At 57.3% G+C, this 18,281-nt stretch overlaps 2 protein-coding genes across 2 annotated transcripts in view; one reads left to right on the top strand and one right to left on the bottom strand.

Annotated features, from left to right (window-relative positions):
• Positions 1-13,031, top strand: part of ITPR3 (inositol 1,4,5-trisphosphate receptor type 3) — a 44,662-nt gene extending 31,631 nt beyond the window's left edge. Inside the window, exons 38-58 of the mRNA XM_054395839.1 lie at positions 45-135; positions 366-535; positions 1,084-1,258; positions 1,339-1,523; positions 2,104-2,304; positions 2,681-2,791; positions 3,051-3,146; positions 3,374-3,475; positions 3,889-3,975; positions 4,622-4,732; positions 5,339-5,531; positions 6,635-6,760; positions 7,182-7,354; positions 8,100-8,264; positions 9,081-9,273; positions 9,507-9,602; positions 9,995-10,119; positions 10,850-11,015; positions 11,675-11,835; positions 12,327-12,488; positions 12,963-13,031. Of these exons, the coding sequence (XP_054251814.1) occupies positions 45-135; positions 366-535; positions 1,084-1,258; positions 1,339-1,523; positions 2,104-2,304; positions 2,681-2,791; positions 3,051-3,146; positions 3,374-3,475; positions 3,889-3,975; positions 4,622-4,732; positions 5,339-5,531; positions 6,635-6,760; positions 7,182-7,354; positions 8,100-8,264; positions 9,081-9,273; positions 9,507-9,602; positions 9,995-10,119; positions 10,850-11,015; positions 11,675-11,835; positions 12,327-12,488; positions 12,963-13,031 (2,958 nt within the window). The remainder of the gene's footprint in view (positions 1-44; positions 136-365; positions 536-1,083; positions 1,259-1,338; positions 1,524-2,103; positions 2,305-2,680; positions 2,792-3,050; positions 3,147-3,373; positions 3,476-3,888; positions 3,976-4,621; positions 4,733-5,338; positions 5,532-6,634; positions 6,761-7,181; positions 7,355-8,099; positions 8,265-9,080; positions 9,274-9,506; positions 9,603-9,994; positions 10,120-10,849; positions 11,016-11,674; positions 11,836-12,326; positions 12,489-12,962) is intronic.
• Positions 13,032-14,224: 1,193 nt separating this feature from the next.
• LOC128978159 (ubiquinol-cytochrome-c reductase complex assembly factor 2) lies at positions 14,225-17,401 on the bottom strand. The gene is made up of 4 exons (XM_054395941.1): positions 17,262-17,401; positions 15,467-15,541; positions 15,056-15,125; positions 14,225-14,397 (listed from the first exon to the last, which is right to left on the bottom strand). The coding sequence occupies exons 1-4, from the start codon at positions 17,397-17,399 to the stop codon at positions 14,303-14,305; spliced, it is 378 nt and encodes a 125-aa protein (XP_054251916.1). The 5' UTR covers positions 17,400-17,401; the 3' UTR covers positions 14,225-14,302.
• Between the last annotated feature and the right edge of the window lie 880 nt (positions 17,402-18,281).

Raw genomic sequence — 18,281 nt, 5'->3', positions numbered from 1 at the left:
CCCACTGACACTGGGGCACTGGTGATGTTTGTTTGCCTTGGCAGGGCAACCTGCTGCGGAAGATGCTTCTCAACAACTACCTGCAGAACAAGAAGTCCAGCTCCAAGGGGGAGATCGTGGATGCTGCTGGGGCAGGTGAGTGTCCCTCTCCTGCACCTCTCTTGTCTCTCTGCACTCCTCACACCCCCCCACATACCAACTTTCCAGCTCCTGAGCTGTGGTGGGATCCAGCCTGTAGCTGGCCACCATGGCCCCACCTCCACAGGGGTGAAGGATCTGAGGAGGTGAGGGGATGGGAGTGAGGTGCCCCTGGCAGAGATGCAGCTGTGCCCATACTGCTGCACTGTTCATGCCCTCTCACGCAGGCCAGGACCAGGACTGGTCTGCGATTGCTGCTGTCCAGTGCCGGCTGGACCGGGAAGGAGCCACCAAGCTGGTGGCTGACCTCATCATGAACACCAAGAACGAGAAGATCTTCCAGGAGAGCATCCTGCTGGCCATCCGCCTGCTGGACGGAGGCAACACTGAGATCCAGGTGCTGAGCCCCAGCTGAGTGCTGGGCACCTGTGCCAGGGCACCTGGGCAGCCCTGGTTTGATGTGTGCACTGGGAGGAATGGCCCTGGGCTGGTCCCTGAGCAGCAGTTGGGCTGCACTTGGCTGCCCAGAGGAGGAGCCACAGGAATCTGCCTGGTGTTGAGTTTTCCTCCAGCTGTGCTGGGAGCTATGGAAGGGGCAGGTGGCTGGAGGTGGTTTCTGGAGCACTGCTGATGCCCCCTGCCAGGTTCTGCTAAAGTGGCTCTGGGCTGCAGCTTTTGGGTGGTGACTGGTCGGTCAGGGACAGGCACAGCCCAGCCTGGAACTGCTGCAGTCGCTGCTTGCTCTGTCCCTGACCCTGCTTAGGGCAGAGGAGAGCAACGTTGCCAGGGGAGAGACAACCCCCCTGGAAATGCAAGGATAGAAACCTGCCCACCAGCTTCTCTCAGACGAGGTCTTGAGTGCTGGAGGCCACCAAATGGGAGGGCCAAGCAGGGATGGTGTGGAGCCCATGGTGGAGACTCGAGCAGTGTTCTCCCTCCTGCCAGAAATCCTTCTACAACCTCATGACGAGCGACAAGAAGTCAGAGAAGTTCTTCAAAGTGCTCCACGACCGCATGAAGAAGGCACAGCAGGAGACCAAGTCCACAGTGTCGGTGAACATGAGTGACATCGGCAACAAGCCTCGGGAGGACAAGGAGGAGCCCGACCCTGGCACCAAGGGTAGGTGGCTGCAGCCCCTGGGCCCCCCGGGCCTGTCCCTGTATGCAGCCCGATGGTGACAGACTCTGGCTGCTCCCTAGGGCGAGGGGACCCCTTCCTGCTGCCAGGCACCCCCACGCGGTGCCCCATGGCCGTGGGCTTCCGGAAGGGGCACGACCCCGGGGAGCAGAGCCAGACCAGCGAGATGGGGGTGACGGTGCTGATCATGGAGCCCATCCTGCGCTTCCTGCAGCTGCTCTGTGAGAACCACAACCGTGACCTGCAGGTTCGTGCTGGGGCTGCCAGGCTCGGGGGCAGGGCACAGAGGCCCTGTGGGCAGGCTGGGCTCTGTCCCAAGCTGGTCCCAAAAGCTGCTGCTCCAGCAGCTCTGTGCCTCAGTTTCCCCATCTGCAAATCACAGAATCACCTGCTTGGAAAAGAGCTCAGGAACACTGAGTCCAACCTTAGCCCAACCTTAGTCCAACCTTATACCTCCCGTACACAGCCGTCAGAGCATGGCCCTCAGCACCTCATCCAAACACCTCCAGCCCACTGGGCAGGGCTGGCCCAGTGCCCCATGGCCCTTGCAGTGAAGGAAATTTTCCCAGTATCCAACCTGAGCCTCCCCTGGTGCCCCTTGAGGCCCTGGCACCATTCTTAGGGATAACTTTTGGTGTGGTGGAAGGAACATGACTGTGTCCCTGCAGCTGAGTGCTGATCTCTGAGCTCTGTAGGTCACAGGGGTGGCCCAAGCCCAACTCTCCCTTGAATTGCAGTTGGAAGGTGGGGGTGTGGAAGGAGGCTCAGGACTGACACCCCCCAGAGTGATGCTGCTCAGCCCCATAACTGCAGCCTTTGCTCCTCAGAACTTCCTGCGGTGCCAGAACAACAAAACCAACTACAACCTGGTGTGTGAGACCCTGCAGTTCCTGGACATCATGTGTGGGAGCACCACGGGGGGCCTGGGGCTGCTGGGGCTCTACATCAATGAATACAACGTGGCCCTCATCACCCAGACCCTGGAGACCCTGACCGAGTACTGCCAAGGACCCTGCCATGAGAACCAGGTCGGAGCGGGGGGTCCCTGCAGGTCTGGAGTGGGGCAAGGATGCCCAAGGGAGGATTTGGGGGGGAACATGTAAAAGCAGCAGGGACAGGGTCAGCTTTTGGTGTCAGGGTGTGAGGAGGAGCAGGACACAGGCAGCAGAGGATGCCAGGGTGGCTGGGGATGCTGCATGGGTTAGGAGCTGCTGGTTGGCAGCAGTGTGGTGGGGCAGATGGAGGCTGAACAATGCAGTGGTGCCAGTGGTGTCCTCTCCAGGGAGAGGAGGGGACCAGAGCTTATGGGGTCAGGGCACTGTTCTGGACCTGTGCTGGGTTGGAGGCTGAAGCTGAGAGGCCTGGCAGCACTGTGGGGGTCACACATTGCACTTCCCCCCCCAGAGCTGCATCGTGACCCACGAGTCCAATGGGATTGACATCATCACTGCCCTCATCCTGAACGACATCAGCCCTCTCTGCAAGTACCGCATGGACCTGGTCCTGCAGCTGAAGGTGAGGAGAGCCCTGGGCTGGGGCTCTGTGTGGCACTGTGTGGGCTGCTGGCGTGGACCTGGGCTCTGCTGTGCACATCTCAGCCCCTCAGGTGTGGGCTTGGTGGGGCAGAGCTGCTGCAGCTCCACCCTGTGAGGCTGAGGTGCCTCTAGCACAGGGGAGTTGCAGCTCACCAGGGCATAGAGGGGTTTCTGCCCACTCCAAAGCCATGGGTGGCAGCAGGGGGCAGCTCCCCTCAACAAGGACTTCTCCTCCCCAGGACAATGCCTCCAAGCTGCTCTTGGCCCTCATGGAGAGCAGGCATGACAGTGAGAACGCTGAGAGGATCCTCATCAGCCTGCGCCCGCAGGAGCTGGTAAGGGCTGATGGGAAACTCCTCCAGTGAGCCCCCAGGCCCCTCCAGCCCACTGCTGGACCTCTTCTGTCTGCAAGTCCTGGTGCAAATCCCATCACCAGCTCATCTACCACACTGCTGCTCACCACCATCCCTGCCCAATGGATTTGCCAGAGCCTTTCGTGGTCAGGGGAGGAGAACGAGGCAAGGAGAAGGAGAGGTCGTCACTGTCCCTCTCTGCCTTCCAGGTGGATGTCATCAAGAAGGCTTACCTGCAGGAGGAGGAGTGTGAGAATGCTGAGGTGTCCCCCCGGGAGGTTGGGCACAACATTTACATCCTGGCACTGCAGGTACTGAGCTGTGCAGGAGGCTTCTGCCTTGCTGGGCTCCCACTCTTTGCTCTCTGTTATTCACATTCCCTCCAGCCAGGCTGGGCTCCCCCAGGAGCCAGGCTGGGAGATCAGAGAACCATCTGGTTGGAAAAGAGCTTTCATTCCTCCAGTCCAACCATGACCCCAGCACTGCCAGGGCACCACCACACCACGGCCCTCAGCACCACAGCCCTCAGCACCACAGCTGCACAGCCTTTCAGTGTCCCTGGGCAGCCTGATCCAGGGCTTGCCAACATTCTGGGGGAGAAATTTTGGCTCCTGGGCAAAGCCAGCCCTGGGGCTTGCTGGGCATCCCACTCCATGCAGCCCAAGTGCACTTGGGGGCTGCTGAGCAGCCTGAGCTCACCCAGCTGCTGCTGTCCCCCTTCCAGCTCTCCAGGCACAATAAATCCCTGCAGCAGCTCCTGAAGCCAGTCAAGCGAATCCAGGAGGAGGAGGAGGAGGGCATCTCATCCATGGTATGGAGGCAGAACCCCCACAGCCTGCCCTGACCCTGCTGCTTCTGTCACCCTTGCTGGCTCCTGCTGGGTTTTGTTGGTTAAGATGTGCTGAGGTTTGGTGTTCCCCAGGGTGTCTGGAGGCAGACTTGGTGCCTTCAGAGCCCCAAGGCAGCTGCACTCTGTAGGACCAAGCTGCACAGGGGTCTGTGTCTGGGGGCTCCCCAAGGAAGGTTCATCTGTAGGGTAGTGTCCAGCTTGCTGCAGGGACAGGCTGGTGGCCCTGATGGGGTGCTGCTGGCACCTGCTGTTTCCTCCTGGCACCTGCTGTCTCCTCTTCCCCTCAGAAAAGGCAGGGTTGAGTCCTTTGCTGTTGTTTCTTGCCCATGTACCTTGGATCCTGAGTGGGACGCAGCAGTAATGTGATTTCCCTGGGGTTTCATGGGCATCGATTTGCAATTTGACGATCAGCAGCATTTGGATGTAATTATTGCAGGGAATCCAATTGCTGTCACCTCAGGCAGGGCTTAGGCTCCTTCAGGAAGCTTTTTAATTCTTTTGCTTTGCCTGGAAACCTCCTCAGCTGTGGGGGCTGCTGGGGAAGGAAGAGCTCTGGCTCTCCAGGCTGAGGCCTCTCTTATCCTCTCTCCCTCTCTCCACATCCCAGCTCAGCCTGAACAACAAGCAGCTGACACAGATGCTGAAGTCAACAGCCCCAGTGCAGGAGGAAGAGGAGGATCCTTTGGCTTACTATGAGAAGCACACATCCCAGATTGAGGCAAGCCCTGGGAGCTCTGGGGGTGCCAGTGTGCACATGGGGGGTGAGCCCCATGGGTGCTGCTTCTGCCTCATGCCCATTTCTATTGCTCCAGAAGCCTTCCCATTCCTGTGCCAGCAAGAAGCAGACAGAGCTTCTGCTCTGCAGAGAGCTGGAGGCATTAGCAGAGCCTGTGAGGAGTTGGAGGAATGAGCTGCCACCCCCAGGCCCTTCCTTTTTCTCCCAGCAGCAGTGGGGATGCAGCCTTTTGGGTTGGGTTGGAAGGGACCTTCAAGATTATCCAGTTCCAAGCCCCTGCCATGGGCAGGGACACCTCCCACCAGCCCAGGCTGTTCAAGGCCTCATCCAGCCTGGGCTTAAACTTGCAGGGATGAGGTCTCCACAACCTCCCTGGGCAACCTGTTGCAGTGTCTCCTCACCCTCATGGTGAAGGACTTCTTCCTAATGGCCAGTCTAAAGCCCTCCTGCTCGAGTCCCTTCAGCTGTGTTACAGATCAGTGGCCACTGACAGTGGATACCAGGGGAAGGGGAGGGAATGCAGGGCCCAGGAAGGAGAACCCCAGAGCCTGGCAGGGGCAGGAGCTGATGGCTGCCTGCTGCCTGCAGATTGTGCGTCTGGACCGAAGCATGGAGCAGATCATCTTCCCCGTGCCTGGCATCTGTGAGTTCCTCACCAAGGAGACCAAGTACAGACTCTTCACCACCACAGAGCAGGATGAGCAGGGCAGCAAAGTCAGTGACTTCTTCGACCAATCCTCCTTCCTGCACAACGAGATGGAGTGGCAGAAGAAGCTGCGCAGTAAGAGCAGGCCAGGGCTGCCCTGCCCTGGGCACTGCCCCTGCTGTCAGAGGGGCAGGCAGCCCTGCTTGGGAGGGGCTGTGGAGCCTGGCAGCAGCCCGCAGTCATGGAATCATAGAATGCCAGGGTGGAAGGGACCCCTAGGACCATCTGGCCCAAGCTTTCTAGGTGACAGCAGAGTTTCAAGGAGCTGGCCCAGAACCCTGCCAAGCTGAGTCCTCAGACTGTCCAGTGCAGGGGGATCCACTGCTACCCTTGGGACATGATCTCAATGGCTAGCTGAAAATCACCTCCTTGAGCTCCCTGTACCCCTGGCTCTGGAGGGCAGGACACAGTTGGCAGTTTACAGGAGGTTAATCAGGATCCCAGAGGTGGTTTTCCTCCATGCCTGTTAGTGCAGTTCCCTGGCAGCCTGGAAGGCCTCTTGTAGGCTATGCCCTGGGATGCCACCTGCAGCTGTTCTGCCCTGCAGAGCTCCTCCCTGAACTTGTTTTCAGCTGCCTCCTAAGCCAGGATCTTACAGCTACATGTGGGAAACCAACCAAGTTTCTGCACTCTGCAGACCTGCTTTAGGTGCTTGCAGGGCTGCATCCGGACGGAAATCCTGGCTGGAAGTGCCAGGAGCTCAATGAAAGTCACACTGCAAGTCCTGGGCTGGAGCTAAGGAGCAGGGCAGCAGCTCCAAAGCCACTTGGAAATCCAAAGCACAACTCTCTTAGGAATTCAGCAGGAAACAAGCTTCCAGTGTGGCTGGGAAAGTGCTGGCTGCCCTGCTCCTGGAGCCAGCACAGTGCTGCAGACACAGAGAGCCTTGCTCAGGAGAGGGTGAGGTGGTGGGAGATGGGGAGTGGGGCGAGGAGGAGGATGGAGCTGAGCCGATTCCAAGGCACCAGAGCAGGTCCAAGGGCTGAGATGCCAGGATGTGAGCAGTAAGGCCTTGAGCCTGCACTCCCACCTCGGCAGAGGAGGGGAAAGCTTTGTGGAGGCTCTGAAGGAAGCGTGGGAGGCCCCTGCGTGCCCACGGGGTGCCAGGGGGCACAGAGCCTGCCCCCCGTGGCTGCAGGTGGCAGCAGTCCCTGAGCTGTGCCCTCCTCTCCCCCCAGGCATGCCGCTGATGTACTGGTTCTCCCGCAGAATGACTCTCTGGGGCAGCATCTCCTTCAACCTGGCTGTCTTCATCAACATCATCATCGCCTTCTTCTACCCCTATGTCGAAGCCACGTCCATGGGTGAGTGTGCAGCAGCTGCTCCCCAGGGTACAACCCAAAGGAGGAGCCCAGAGGCAGCAAAGCTGCTCCCCTTCCCTGTACCCCCCACTCCTGCTCTCCTTTTGCCTCCTAAAGCCCCAGGGCCTCTCTGCTGCTCAGAGGAAGGGCTGAGCCAAGCTGCCAGTTGCCAACCCTCCCATTGCTGCCTTCCCTGGGGAGAGTCTCTGCTCCCTGGGCTGTGCCTTCCCTGTTTGTGCTGTGGGAGAAGCAGTGGCAGAGCCCTGTGCCACTAGGAGCCATCCCAGCCAGTGCTGCCATCAGCCCTCTCCTCCTGCCCCCTGAGGACCACCCCAGAAGTCTTTCTGGGCAGCAGCACTATGCCCAGCTGCCAGCCTGCCATAGATCTCCTGCCATTGAATCCCTGTGGGTCTCCTCTCCCCAGGAGTGCTGGACTCCCCCCTGATCTCACTGCTCTTCTGGATCCTGATCTGCTTCTCCATCATGGCCTTGTTCACCAAGCGCTACGGGGTCAGGCCCCTCCTGGTGGCGCTGATCCTGAGATCCATTTACTACCTGGGCATTGGCCTCACACTGAACATCCTGGGAGCTCTCAACGTGAGTCAGCTGTGGCCTGGAGCTGTGCCAGGCAGGGTTAGGCTGGAGATGAGCAGCAATTTCTCTATTGAAAGAGTGGTCAGGCACTGGGGCAGGCTGCCCAGGGAGGTGATGGTGGAGTCAGGGTGGTGCCCAGGGTGGTGGTGTCGCAAGACGGGGCTGCACACAGACCAATATGATCGGCAGAATCCGTTTATTGATTTCCAAGCTCACACTTATATATGCTTACAGTTAATTATGCCTACTAGTCAGCTACTGATTGGCTTACAGATAGGTGGCAACCCCACCTCTTGCAGGTTAAACATTCCATTCGGCTTAATCACAACATCCTGTTTTTCTCAGGCCCGTTACTTTCCAGCTTTTCCCTCCTCTGCCCAAGGACACCGCAGCCCTGCAAGTTTGCAAGTCACACTGATTCAGCTAAACCCATCTTGTCCTAAGGCGCTGTATATCTTCTTCAGTAAAGTCCATCAGGCCTTCATGTCCTTTCTTTGCCAACCATTCCTCAACATGGTGGCATTCAAGAACCGTGTGGCCATGGCACTGTGGCCCATGGTTTATTGGCCATGGTGATGCTGGACTCAATGGGCCATAGTTTAGTGGCCATGGTGGTGCTGGTCTCAATGATCTTGGAGGGCTTTTCCAGCTGGAACAGTTCCATGGCTCTGTGACTCTCCATGTGGTGGCAAACAAACCCAGGGGGCTGCAGATCCCAATCCCTCCCTCCTCTGGTTTTGCTCCCCAGCTGACCAACAAGATTGTGTTTGTGGTGAGCTTCGTGGGCAACCGTGGGACCTTCATCCGAGGCTACAAGGCCATGATCATGGACGTGGAGTTTCTCTACCATGTTGGCTACATCATCACCAGCGTCCTGGGACTCTTTGTGCATGAACTCTTCTACAGCATCCTGGTACAAGAAGACCTCCTAGCAGCCTTCCAGGACCTGGAGGGGGCTACAGGAAAGCTGGGAAGGGACTTTTTACAAGGGCTGGGAGTGACAGGACAAGAGCTGGATAGGACAGGACAAGATTTAGACTGGATATTAGGAAGAAATTCTGTACGGGGAGGGGGGGAGACACTGGCACAGGCTGCCCGGGGAGGCTGTGGATGGCTCCTCCCTGGAGGTGTTCAAGGCCAGGCTGGATGAGGCCTTGAGCAACCTGGGCTGATGGGAGGTGTCCCTGCCCATGGCAGGGAGTTGGAACTGGATGATCTTTAAGGTCCCTTCCAACCCAACCCATTCTACTAATAAGTGCAGATGTCTGGGCTCTGGAAGCAGCCTGCCTGCCCTGTTAGAAGCTAGGAGGTCCCTGGGACACCTTCAGGCTGGATGGCTAAGGGCAGAGAGAGGATTCCCTGCTGCAGTCCTGGCCGGGGCTGATCTCAGCCTCCTGGCACTATCTGTCACTGTCTCTCTGCTGCTCTTTTGCTGTCTCTCTCTCTCTAATCTCTGCTCTGTGCCTTATCTGGGTCAGCTGGGAGACAATGTGAGCTGCTGAGGGCAGAGGTAGGTGGAGGTGTCCTATTCTTGGCTCTCCTGCTGTGCTTAACTCCTTTCATTCTTCTGTGCTTGCCTGCAGCAAGCTGGGAAACCACAGTGCTTGAGGTGAAAGTTCAGTCGAGGTCTGCTGAGTGCTCCAAAGACCTCAGGATAAAAGGGGAGAGGTAGGCCCAGGGAGGGATCAGGAAAAGCCGCCTGCAGCATTTCTTTGCTCCTTCCTCCCAGCTCTTCGACCTGATCTACCGCGAGGAGACTTTGTTCAACGTCATCAAGAGCGTGACGCGCAACGGCCGCTCTATCCTGCTGACCGCCCTGCTGGCCCTCATCCTGGTCTACCTCTTCTCCATCGTGGGCTTCCTCTTCCTGAAGGATGACTTCATCCTGGAGGTGGACAGGCTGCCAGACAGCAAAGCCAAAGGTTCTTCAGCACTCCCTGGTTGGGATAGAGAGGGGGGTGGGCAGAGCCAGGGGGGTTGTCTTCTGCGGTGGGAGAAGAAGTTGTGCCCAGGGGCACCAACAGAGACCCACAGAGGGAGCTTTGCTGTCCCTGTGTCTCTGTGCTTGCCTGGGTTTGGCAGAGAACACATCTGCCTGGGCCACCTGAAAGGGACCCGAGACAGCTACAGCTCTGTGGTGGTCTTGTGCTTGCAGATGACCCCTTGGGGATGCAGAGGAACGTGGAGACCTTCATGGAGTCCTGCAGTGGTGACAAAATCAGCTGCTCTGCTGTGCCCACTGCCCTGGAAGGTAAGGAGAGCTTCTGGGGGAGGTCAGCAGCAGTATCAAGTTGGCTGCTGGGTGGTCAGGATGCTCAGGACCCCCAGATGGGCACACACAAACCTCTCCTCCTGGCACCTACTGGGCAAGAGCCTGCAAGTTCTGCAGCGCCCTTGGCAGAGGTGAGGTGGATTTGGTTTAGCCAGAAGGAAGGTGGGAGCTGAAGGAGCACTCAGCCAAACACCTCCAGAGCAAGAAGCAAGCTTGGAGGAGCTGCTGGCTGGGAGCTCCACAAGGAGCAGCTGCTCCCAGCTGGGCCACAGCAGTATGAGCCCTGCCCACAGCTTTGGAGGACTCTCTGCTCCTGGGGTGCCATCAGTGCTGTGGGTCTGTGGCTCTCCTTTCCCTCTCTGGCTCTCCAGAAGCAGAGGCTGACCCCTGGGAACGTGCCTGTGACACTCTGCTCATGTGCATTGTCACTGTCCTCAACCACGGCCTGAGGAACGGAGGGGGCGTGGGGGACATCCTGCGGAAGCCATCGAAGGATGTGAGTTTGGGCAGCCCCTGGCAGCCCCTCCTGTGCCCAGCCCTGCTGCACTTACAGCTCTGCAGCTGCCCGCCCTCCCTCCCTCTTTCCCTCCCCTGGAGCTGTGACACTGCCAGCCCTGTGGGGGCCTTCCTCCTCTCCCCCCTGCCCCCCAGCTCTGTTACTGCTCCTCACTTGGTACCCTCAGCCAGCAGGCTGGGGGGGTGGCAGAGGGGTCTGCAGGAGACACATTGATCCCTTTTGTCCCAAATGGGCACCTCAGGAAGTTCAGCAAGGACAAGTGCAAGGTCCTGCACCTGGGGGGGAACAACCCCCTGCAGCAGGACAGGGGAGGGGGAACCTGCAGAGAAGGACTTTGGAGTCCTGGTGGACAATCAGTTATCCATGGCACAGCAATGTGCCCTCGTGGCCAAGAAGGCAAAGTGTGGGCAGCAGGTCAAGGGAGGTTCTCCTCCACCTCTACTTTGCCCTGGTGAGGCCACATCTGGAGCATTGTGCCCAGTTCTGGGCTCCCCAGCTCGAGAGAGACAGAGAAGTGCTGGAGAGAGTCCAGGGGAGGCTACAGAGGGGGCCTGGAGCAGCTCTGTGAAGAGCAAAGAGCCCTGGGGCTGTTGAGCCTGGAGAAGAGCAGCCCCAGAGGAGATCTGATCAAAGCTCAGCAAGAGCTGAAGGGTTGGGGTCCCTTCCAGCCCCACCAATTCCATGACTCTGTGATCCTGACCCATTCCAGGAGTCCTTGTTCCCTGCTCGGGTTGTCTATGACCTCCTCTTCTTCTTCATTGTCATCATCATCGTCCTCAACCTCATCTTTGGGGTCATCATTGACACCTTTGCTGACCTGAGGAGTGAGAAGCAGAAGAAGGAGGAGATCCTGAAGACCACCTGCTTCATTTGTGGTGAGCACTGGGAGCCTGGGGGGGTGGCAACTGCCCCAAAGCTCTTCCTCTCTCCTAAGACTGAGGGGAGGAAAACTTTCCAGCTGCTTTCTGGTATTCCTTTGGCTCACAGCAAAACCTCTGTTCCCTGCAGTGTGAGGAGGCTTAAACCAGGACACAGAGAGGGGAAGTGATCTGTGGTGTTCCTCACCTTCTGCTCAGGAGGTGTTAAACTAAAGCACTGTGACTCTTGAGACCATCCCCCAGCACCATATTGCTGAGGGAAGCAAACAGCAGAAGGGTTTGGGATGTTCTCAGGCAGCAGAAGGCATCTGAAAAATAACTATATTAAAAAATAGGAAAGGGAAAATCCCAACCACCTTAAACTGATCTGAAGAGCTCCACTGGGTGCAGCTGATGCTCTGAGCTACATGAGCAGCAAGCACAGCCAGGAGGACTTGAAATAGAAGCCTTCCAACCCCACAGCTGGGTTCTTCCCCCCTCTTTTGGATGCTTGTGGTGTGCTAGGTGCCAGCTCATTGCTGAAAGAATTTCTGTGAAGCCCCTCCTGGGAGGGCCTGCAGTTGCCTGCCCTTCCTCCCCACTTTGTTTGCTTGCTCATTTCTTACCTCCTCCTCCTCATCTCCCTCCCTCTCCCTGCTCTTGGCTGCCTTTGGCAGGGCTGGAGAGGGACAAGTTTGACAACAAGACAGTGTCCTTCGAGGAGCACATCAAGTATGAGCACAACATGTGGAACTATTTGTACTTCATCGTGCTGGTGCGAGTCAAGAACAAGACAGACTACACCGGGCCGGAGAGCTACGTGGCACAGATGATCAAGGTGGGTGTCCCCTCAGGGCTGTCACAACCTGCCTGCCCCAGGGAGAGAGCTGGCAGTGAGCAGCTTGCCAGAGAAAAAAAAGAGGTTTGAGAAGGAGCTTGTGGAAGGTGTTTGGTGATTGCTGCTGTGCCTCAGTTCTTTCTCGGCTGTTTATTTCCTCTTTCCAGTCCTGGCCAGCACCACTGTTGTCTGTTTGATGTTTTGTGCTGTGTTTAGGAATTGAACTGAGCAGCACAGGAGGGGACTTCAAGGTGATTTCAAAGCAAAAAGGGAGGGAAAGTTAGAAAAGAAACTGAAAAAAAGTCTTCTGAGCTTGAGCCCAGAAAACAGACTAAAAAGAAACCCAGCAATGAATTGTTCCTGGCCTGCAGAGGCACAGACAAAACGAGCCTCTGAGAGCTTCTCTCATCTCTAAGCAAAGGCAGCTTCCTGCTACATCCCACCAGGCCTGTTGCCTGCTCTTCATCCCCTCTGTACCCCCCATGCTGCAGAACAAGAACCTGGACTGGTTCCCCCGGATGCGAGCGATGTCGCTGGTCAGCAATGAAGGGGAGGGGGAGCAGAACGAGATCCGCAACCTGCAGGACAAACTCAACACCACCATGAAGCTGGTGTCCCACCTCACCTCCCAGCTCAATGAGCTGAAGGAGCAGGTACTGAGGAGCTGCAGAAAGTCCCTCCCAAACCAGGCACAGACTGGGAGGAAGAGGCAGAGCCAGGCTGAGCTGGCACAGCTGGGATGTGTGCAGCAAGTTCTTCACTAGGAGGGAGGTTGTGGGGGGGCAGCCCTGGAACCATTCCAGGTCAGGTTGTTTGAGGCTCTGAGCATCCTGCTGTAGTTGGAGATGTCCCTGCTGAGTGCAGGGTGGGGTGGGACTGGATGAGCCTTCAAGGTCCCTTCCCACCCAAACCATTCCCTGATTCCCTGCTACCTTCAGGCACAAAGAAAAGGGCTCCTGCTGCTCTTCTGGGGGCACTCAGGGATATGGCTCCTTGACACTTAACTTCCTCATCAGCTCAGGGTTCTGGCAGGTGCTGAGAGCAGTCAGACAGCTGGGGAGGGGGTTTGCTAGTGAAGAGCCAGAGCCTGGGTTCCTGCCTCACCTGTGTCCTCGTCTCGACCGCAGATGACGGAGCAGCGGAAGCGCCGGCAGAGGATGGGGTTTGTGGATGTCCAGAACTCCATCAACCACTGAGACACAGCAGCAGCAGCAGCTTCACCCACTGAGGGCCTGCACTCATGCATCAGCTAATGAGGCTGCTTGTTCCTGGGTTCCAGGCATGGGCACCCCTGCCATCAGGACACAGACCCTGCAGGAGAGCCTCAGGCACCATTCTCCTTAGAGCTTGTAAGCAATTCTGGGAGCAGGGCCTGGCTAGGCTTCCTCACCAGCCCTGGCCCCACGCCTGCCTCTGCTGCCCTTGTAGGAAGATAAATTCCCCAGGACTTGCATTCCTCACTGCAATAACTCTTTTAGTTTGCCACTGTGGGGGCTGTATCTGTATCTCCATGCTCCACGTCCCGAGGGGGTCCCCCTGGGTAGCTGTAGGGCTGCAATATTTAACTTATTCCAAGAGTGGCTCTCTGCAAAGCAGCCACTGCTCCATCTGCTCCATGCTGATCCCTCTCCAGCTAGAGAATTCTCTTCATCCCTGGGCTGCAGGAAAGAGGAGCTGAAGGCAAGGAGGTGCATTTGTGAACTGAACTCACCAGGTGAGACGGAGGCTCTGAGTTTGTCCTGGTGTGGATCAGTCTTCTGCCTTCTGTGGATCAAGGATCTTTAGGCAGGAGGAGGAGGAGGAGGCTGCAAGTTTACAGGAGCTCACTGTGAAGGTTGTCCTGTGTTTTAGTTTCATCTCTGGGGTAATGTTTTACTTTTGTTGTTGTTGGGTTTGTTTGGTCATTTTTGTTACTTAAGGAACTGAAGTTTAAATTGCCTTAACTAAATTAAACACAAAAGGTCATAATAAAAACTTCATCGTGGTCAGAAAGCTCTGCCGTGCCCCCCAGACCCTTCCCTTCACCCTGCTGCCTTCCTGTCCATGAACTCTTCCACTGCTGCCCTGTCACCATGGTACAGTCACCCTCAGCCCTCTCCTGGGTCTTCTCCAAGGCCAAACACCAACGAGAGCTGCCCCTGAGGAGCAGTGCAGACAGACAGACACCAGCACAGCTCCACCTCCCTCCTCTTACCTCCACAGCCAGATTCAGAGCTGGCAGGGCTGCAGCTCCCTGCTCTGTGCTTGCAATACCAAGGGGCAGGTTTGACCTGCACAGAGGTCTCCCCCACACTGCACTGCCCCAGCCCCCAGCATGGTTTCAGCACAGGAGAGGCTCTAAAGGAAGGGTCTCAAGGGGCAGGTCTGCACCAGGCTGCTGTGGCTCAGAGCAATGAAGAAGTTTATTCCTCATGGGCACCCAGAGTGCCTTACACATATGTACAGGGGAGGGGCTGGGGGCTGCCTGTCACTTTGAGTCCTCTTCAGGTTTCTTGGCAGAAAACTTTTCTCTCAGCTTCCTCCATGTCCCTTTTTTCATATCTTCCATCTGTTTCAGGATATCTGCAAAAGGCAAAGAGAGAGATGGGGAAAGGGGAAGGAAAGCAGAAAATCAAAGGACCCAAAGCGCTCTTCCAACAGCTTTGCCTTACAAATCTTTGCCTGTTTTTGCCTTTTCATCCTAATGCATTCCTACTGCAGGGCCTGAGGCAAAGGTTGTTTGCCCTTCCAATCGTGTGGGGACTCTCTTATCACTAACAGCTAACACTTGGTTTCCATGCACAGCAATCAAAGTTAGGAACTGGAGCAGAACAAAACTGCACCAGCTTCCTGCAGTGCACACAACAAATGAACTGACTGAGAGCCCTTCTGCACCCTGGCACCCTCTGCTCTCTCCAGCTCTGCTCCAAAAGAAGAGAGCCTGGAGGTGGTGAAATGGAAGCTGAGCTCCTGCCCTAGCAAAGCCTTCCTGCTGGCTGATCTCAGAGCCCAATGCCAGACACAAGCAGCTTTTCACCCTGGCAGCTCACTGAGAATCTCCTCTATCACCCCCCACTGAACACCCCCCACACCTGCCCTGCACTCCCACTCTGTCCTCTGCTCACAGGTGCTGAGCAGAAGGGATGCAGTGAGCATCACAAAGCCCTTAGGGATGCAGTGAACACACAGAGGACCTCTTTAGCCCCTGCCTTGCTCTGAGGCTCTAGCCCAGTGTCAGTACCTGTGGCCAGTATCATCTTGCAGTCCTCCACTGTCAGCCCAGTGAAGCTGGTGTCCTTCAGCCGTGGGTACTTCAGAGGCAAGGAGGAGAGAGGAGAGAGAGGCCAAGATGTTACCAAGAGTGCATTGGGAAGGTCACAAGGTCACCATGCAGCAGAACCTGAGCTCATTTCCAGTGCAGCCCCAAGCTGGAAAGGGAAGTTTTCCATACCAGGAACTGTCACCTGTGCTGCTCACAGGGGCACACAGCCCAGGACCTCTGCAGCCTTCCTGAGTGGCCAAGGCAGCAGGCAGTGCCTGCACCTCACCACTCACCTGGCTGTTCCCAGAGGCCTGCTGGGATGGGGCAGGGCAGTGCAGGAGGAGGTGAGCACCCCCTGGGAGGGGGCTGATGGCCACAGCCAGAGCTCACCTTGTTCTTGTAGTAGTTTGTGTGGATCCTGACCAGGCTCTCGTACATGCGGTCACAGGTCTCGGGGTCAGCAATCTGGAAACACAGAACCACAGAAAGGCTCAGGATGGAAGGGACCTCAGAGCTCACCTCCCCCAACCCCCCCACCAAGGGCAGGGACACCTCTGAACTAGACTCAGCTGCTCAAGGCCTCATCCAACCTGGCCTTGAGCCACAGCCTCCCTGGGCAGCCTGTTCCAGGCTCTCACCCTCAGTGCCAAACATTTCTCCCTTCTCTCCACTCGGAATCTGCCTTAGTTCCAAGCCATCACCACAGGCCCTGCTATAAAGATTGTCCCCATGGTGGGGACAGCCTGTGAAGGGCAAGCACCACCAGGCTGCAGGTGATCTCCAGCTCCATGCACCTTGCAGCCACACTGCCCAAAGCCCTGCCAATGTTTCAGCAATGCCAGCAGCAAACCTTACTGCACAGGAACAAAGCAGACACCTGGCTGAAGAAACATCCTCTGTGCTCCTTGTTCTTCTCCCAGCTCTTCCTGCTGCTGCCTGCCAGAACATTTCCCTTTGCTGTATTCAGCCTTTCTCCATACAAATTGCCATCAGTGCTGCAGGCATCAATTCAGATTTTCAAGATGAGTGGCAGCTTTGGGATCCTGGAGCCAATTGGTGCAGCACATTCAGCTGTCCTGAGCATATGAAAAAGCAATAAGCACTTCCCCAAACGTCTGCTGCAGACTATTCTGGTGACCAATATAGCATTAGGTGCCTCTAATGGTCCCTTGAAGTGGCAAATGCAGATCTGCAACAACATTTTCATGCTAAGAAAGGGCACATTTACATTTCCACAGCACCACCTCCCAGCCTGGAAGGTCTGCAGCCCAAGTCAAGCATTAAGCTTCTCTCATTTATTTTCAGCACCAAAGCCTCAGGTCCAACACAATTACAACTGTAGCCTCAGTCCAATTTTATAACCACTGCATCCTCACCGTGGCAGGCAATGTTTCATTCCACTCTCTACTCCACACTACACCACACCATCATCTAAGCAAACCACAGTGCTAACTCAGTTCCAGCACAGCACTGACAAATCCCAGCATGGTTGGAAGGGACCTTGAAATATCATCCAGTCCAAACCCCCCCACCTCCTGCCAGAGCAGGATCACCTGGGGCAGGTCACACAGGAACACCTCCAGGTGGGTTTTGAAGGTCTCCAAAGGAGACTCCGCAACCTCTCTGGGCCTTTGTAGCCACTTCCATAACCACGGGAATGGGATTCTTCAAAGCACCGTGCAAACACTGCAAGAACGAGGGGCAGATCTCAGCCCGTCCTGGGCAGATCTCAGCCTGTCCTGTCTGTCGAACAAGCAACGTCGCTGACTGGGGTGGACTTGGGCCTGTGTTTCAAGGGCAAGCAGAGTTCACACACTGGCCAGCCCCGAGTCCTGAGGGAGGCTCTGTGGGGCTCTGAGGGCACTCGATGGATGCCCCGTGGGGCTCTGAGGACAGCCGAAAGAGGTTCCATTCACACCGCAGCCCCCGAAGGCACAACCTTCTCAGCCACAGCCGAGCAATCCCGGAGGCGAGAGGCGCGATACAAAGAACCTCATGTCAGCACCGAACCCCTCAGGTTTGTGCCCAGAAACCGCCGCAGCCGCCCCACACAGACCATTACAGCTACCCCGCGGCGCCGGAGGCTCGGAGCTCAGCGGCGCCTGCGCGGCCGAGGCTCCGCCTCGCTCCCCCCGACCCCAATCAGGCCGTGGGCTCGGGAGTGCAGCAAGCCTCCTGTCCTTACCTGCGTGTTCTCGCCCTCACGGAAGGCCTGGGCCACCCGCTGCCGCAAGAAGACGCCCAGGTCCCGGTGCCGCTTGGTCTCCTCCACCGGCCATTCCTCGCAGAGCTTCAGGAACCGCCGGTACCTGGTGGCCGCCATCGCTGCCGGCAGCGCCGGCCATGCGCGTCACGTGACCTACGGCAGCCGCGAGGGGCCCGGGCGGGACGCGCAGGCGCCGCGCGTCCCCGGCAGCAGGGAAATGGCGAGGGCGGGGGGAACCGGCGCTGCTCCTTAGCGCTGCCCCACGGGGACAGCACCGAAATGGAGGGCTGGGGGAGCCTTCCGAGAGGCTGTCGTGCCCATCGCCACCAGCGCGGGGTTCCTGGCTTTGCTCACCGTGAGCCGGCACCGAACGCTGCCAGCCCAGCCCCAGCCTTGTCCCTGGGCTGGTCCCTAGCAACGTGGACAGCAGGGGCAAGGAAGGGATTCTATCCCTCTGCTCTGCTGAGACCTCCCTGCAGTGCTGGGGCCAGCTAGGGCTATTGTGACAGGACGAGGGATGATGGTTTGAAACCAAAAGAGAGAGATTCAGACCGGAAAAGAAGTGTTTGACGTCCCGCCTGTCTTTGCCCTTTCCAGGTGGGGTAGTGGAGGTGTACGCTGGCTCAGAGCCCCTCCACTTGGCAGGCAAATGGTCAGTCCGTGATATTTCTGTGTTCATTTATGAGGGCAGAAAGGAAGGGCTAGCAGGTGAAAGGGGAGGGGATGGGGTGCCCTCCATCACGACTCGATCAGCACGTTGCTGTTTGCTTCCCGGGAGTAGCGGCAGCTGAGGCGTGCAGCCAGGGCAGGCGTTCTGCTCTGCTGCTGAGCTGGAGCTGGCTGCTAGGGGCATGCTTGGAGCCTTCATCGTCTTTCCCCACTTTCAAACCCGATGGACACATCCAGCAGGAGGCTCAGCAGTGGTGCAGATACTGAGGTGGGGCTGTCTAAACCTAAAAAGCTCATCACAGAGCTGTTCCCAGGCACAGTTAGCAGCAA

The sequence above is a fragment of the Indicator indicator genome, chromosome 35 (assembly GCF_027791375.1).
Source record: "Indicator indicator isolate 239-I01 chromosome 35, UM_Iind_1.1, whole genome shotgun sequence".
Lineage (NCBI taxonomy): Eukaryota > Metazoa > Chordata > Aves > Piciformes > Indicatoridae > Indicator > Indicator indicator.
The sequence above is the reverse complement of the archived record's forward strand: the minus strand, read 5'-3'. Positions and strand labels throughout refer to the sequence as shown.

Excerpts from the sequence above, each read along its gene's own strand:
- LOC128978159 (XM_054395941.1), bottom strand. The coding sequence starts at position 17,399 with ATGGCGGCCACCAGGTACCGGCGGTTCCTGAAGCTCTGCGAGGAATGG. Across the intron at positions 15,542-17,261 it reads GTGAGGGCGAGAACACGCAG|ATTGCTGACCCCGAGACCTG; the intron begins GTAAGGACAGGA and ends CTGTGTTTCCAG. Across the intron at positions 15,126-15,466 it reads CAAACTACTACAAGAACAAG|TACCCACGGCTGAAGGACAC; the intron begins GTGAGCTCTGGC and ends TTGCCTCTGAAG.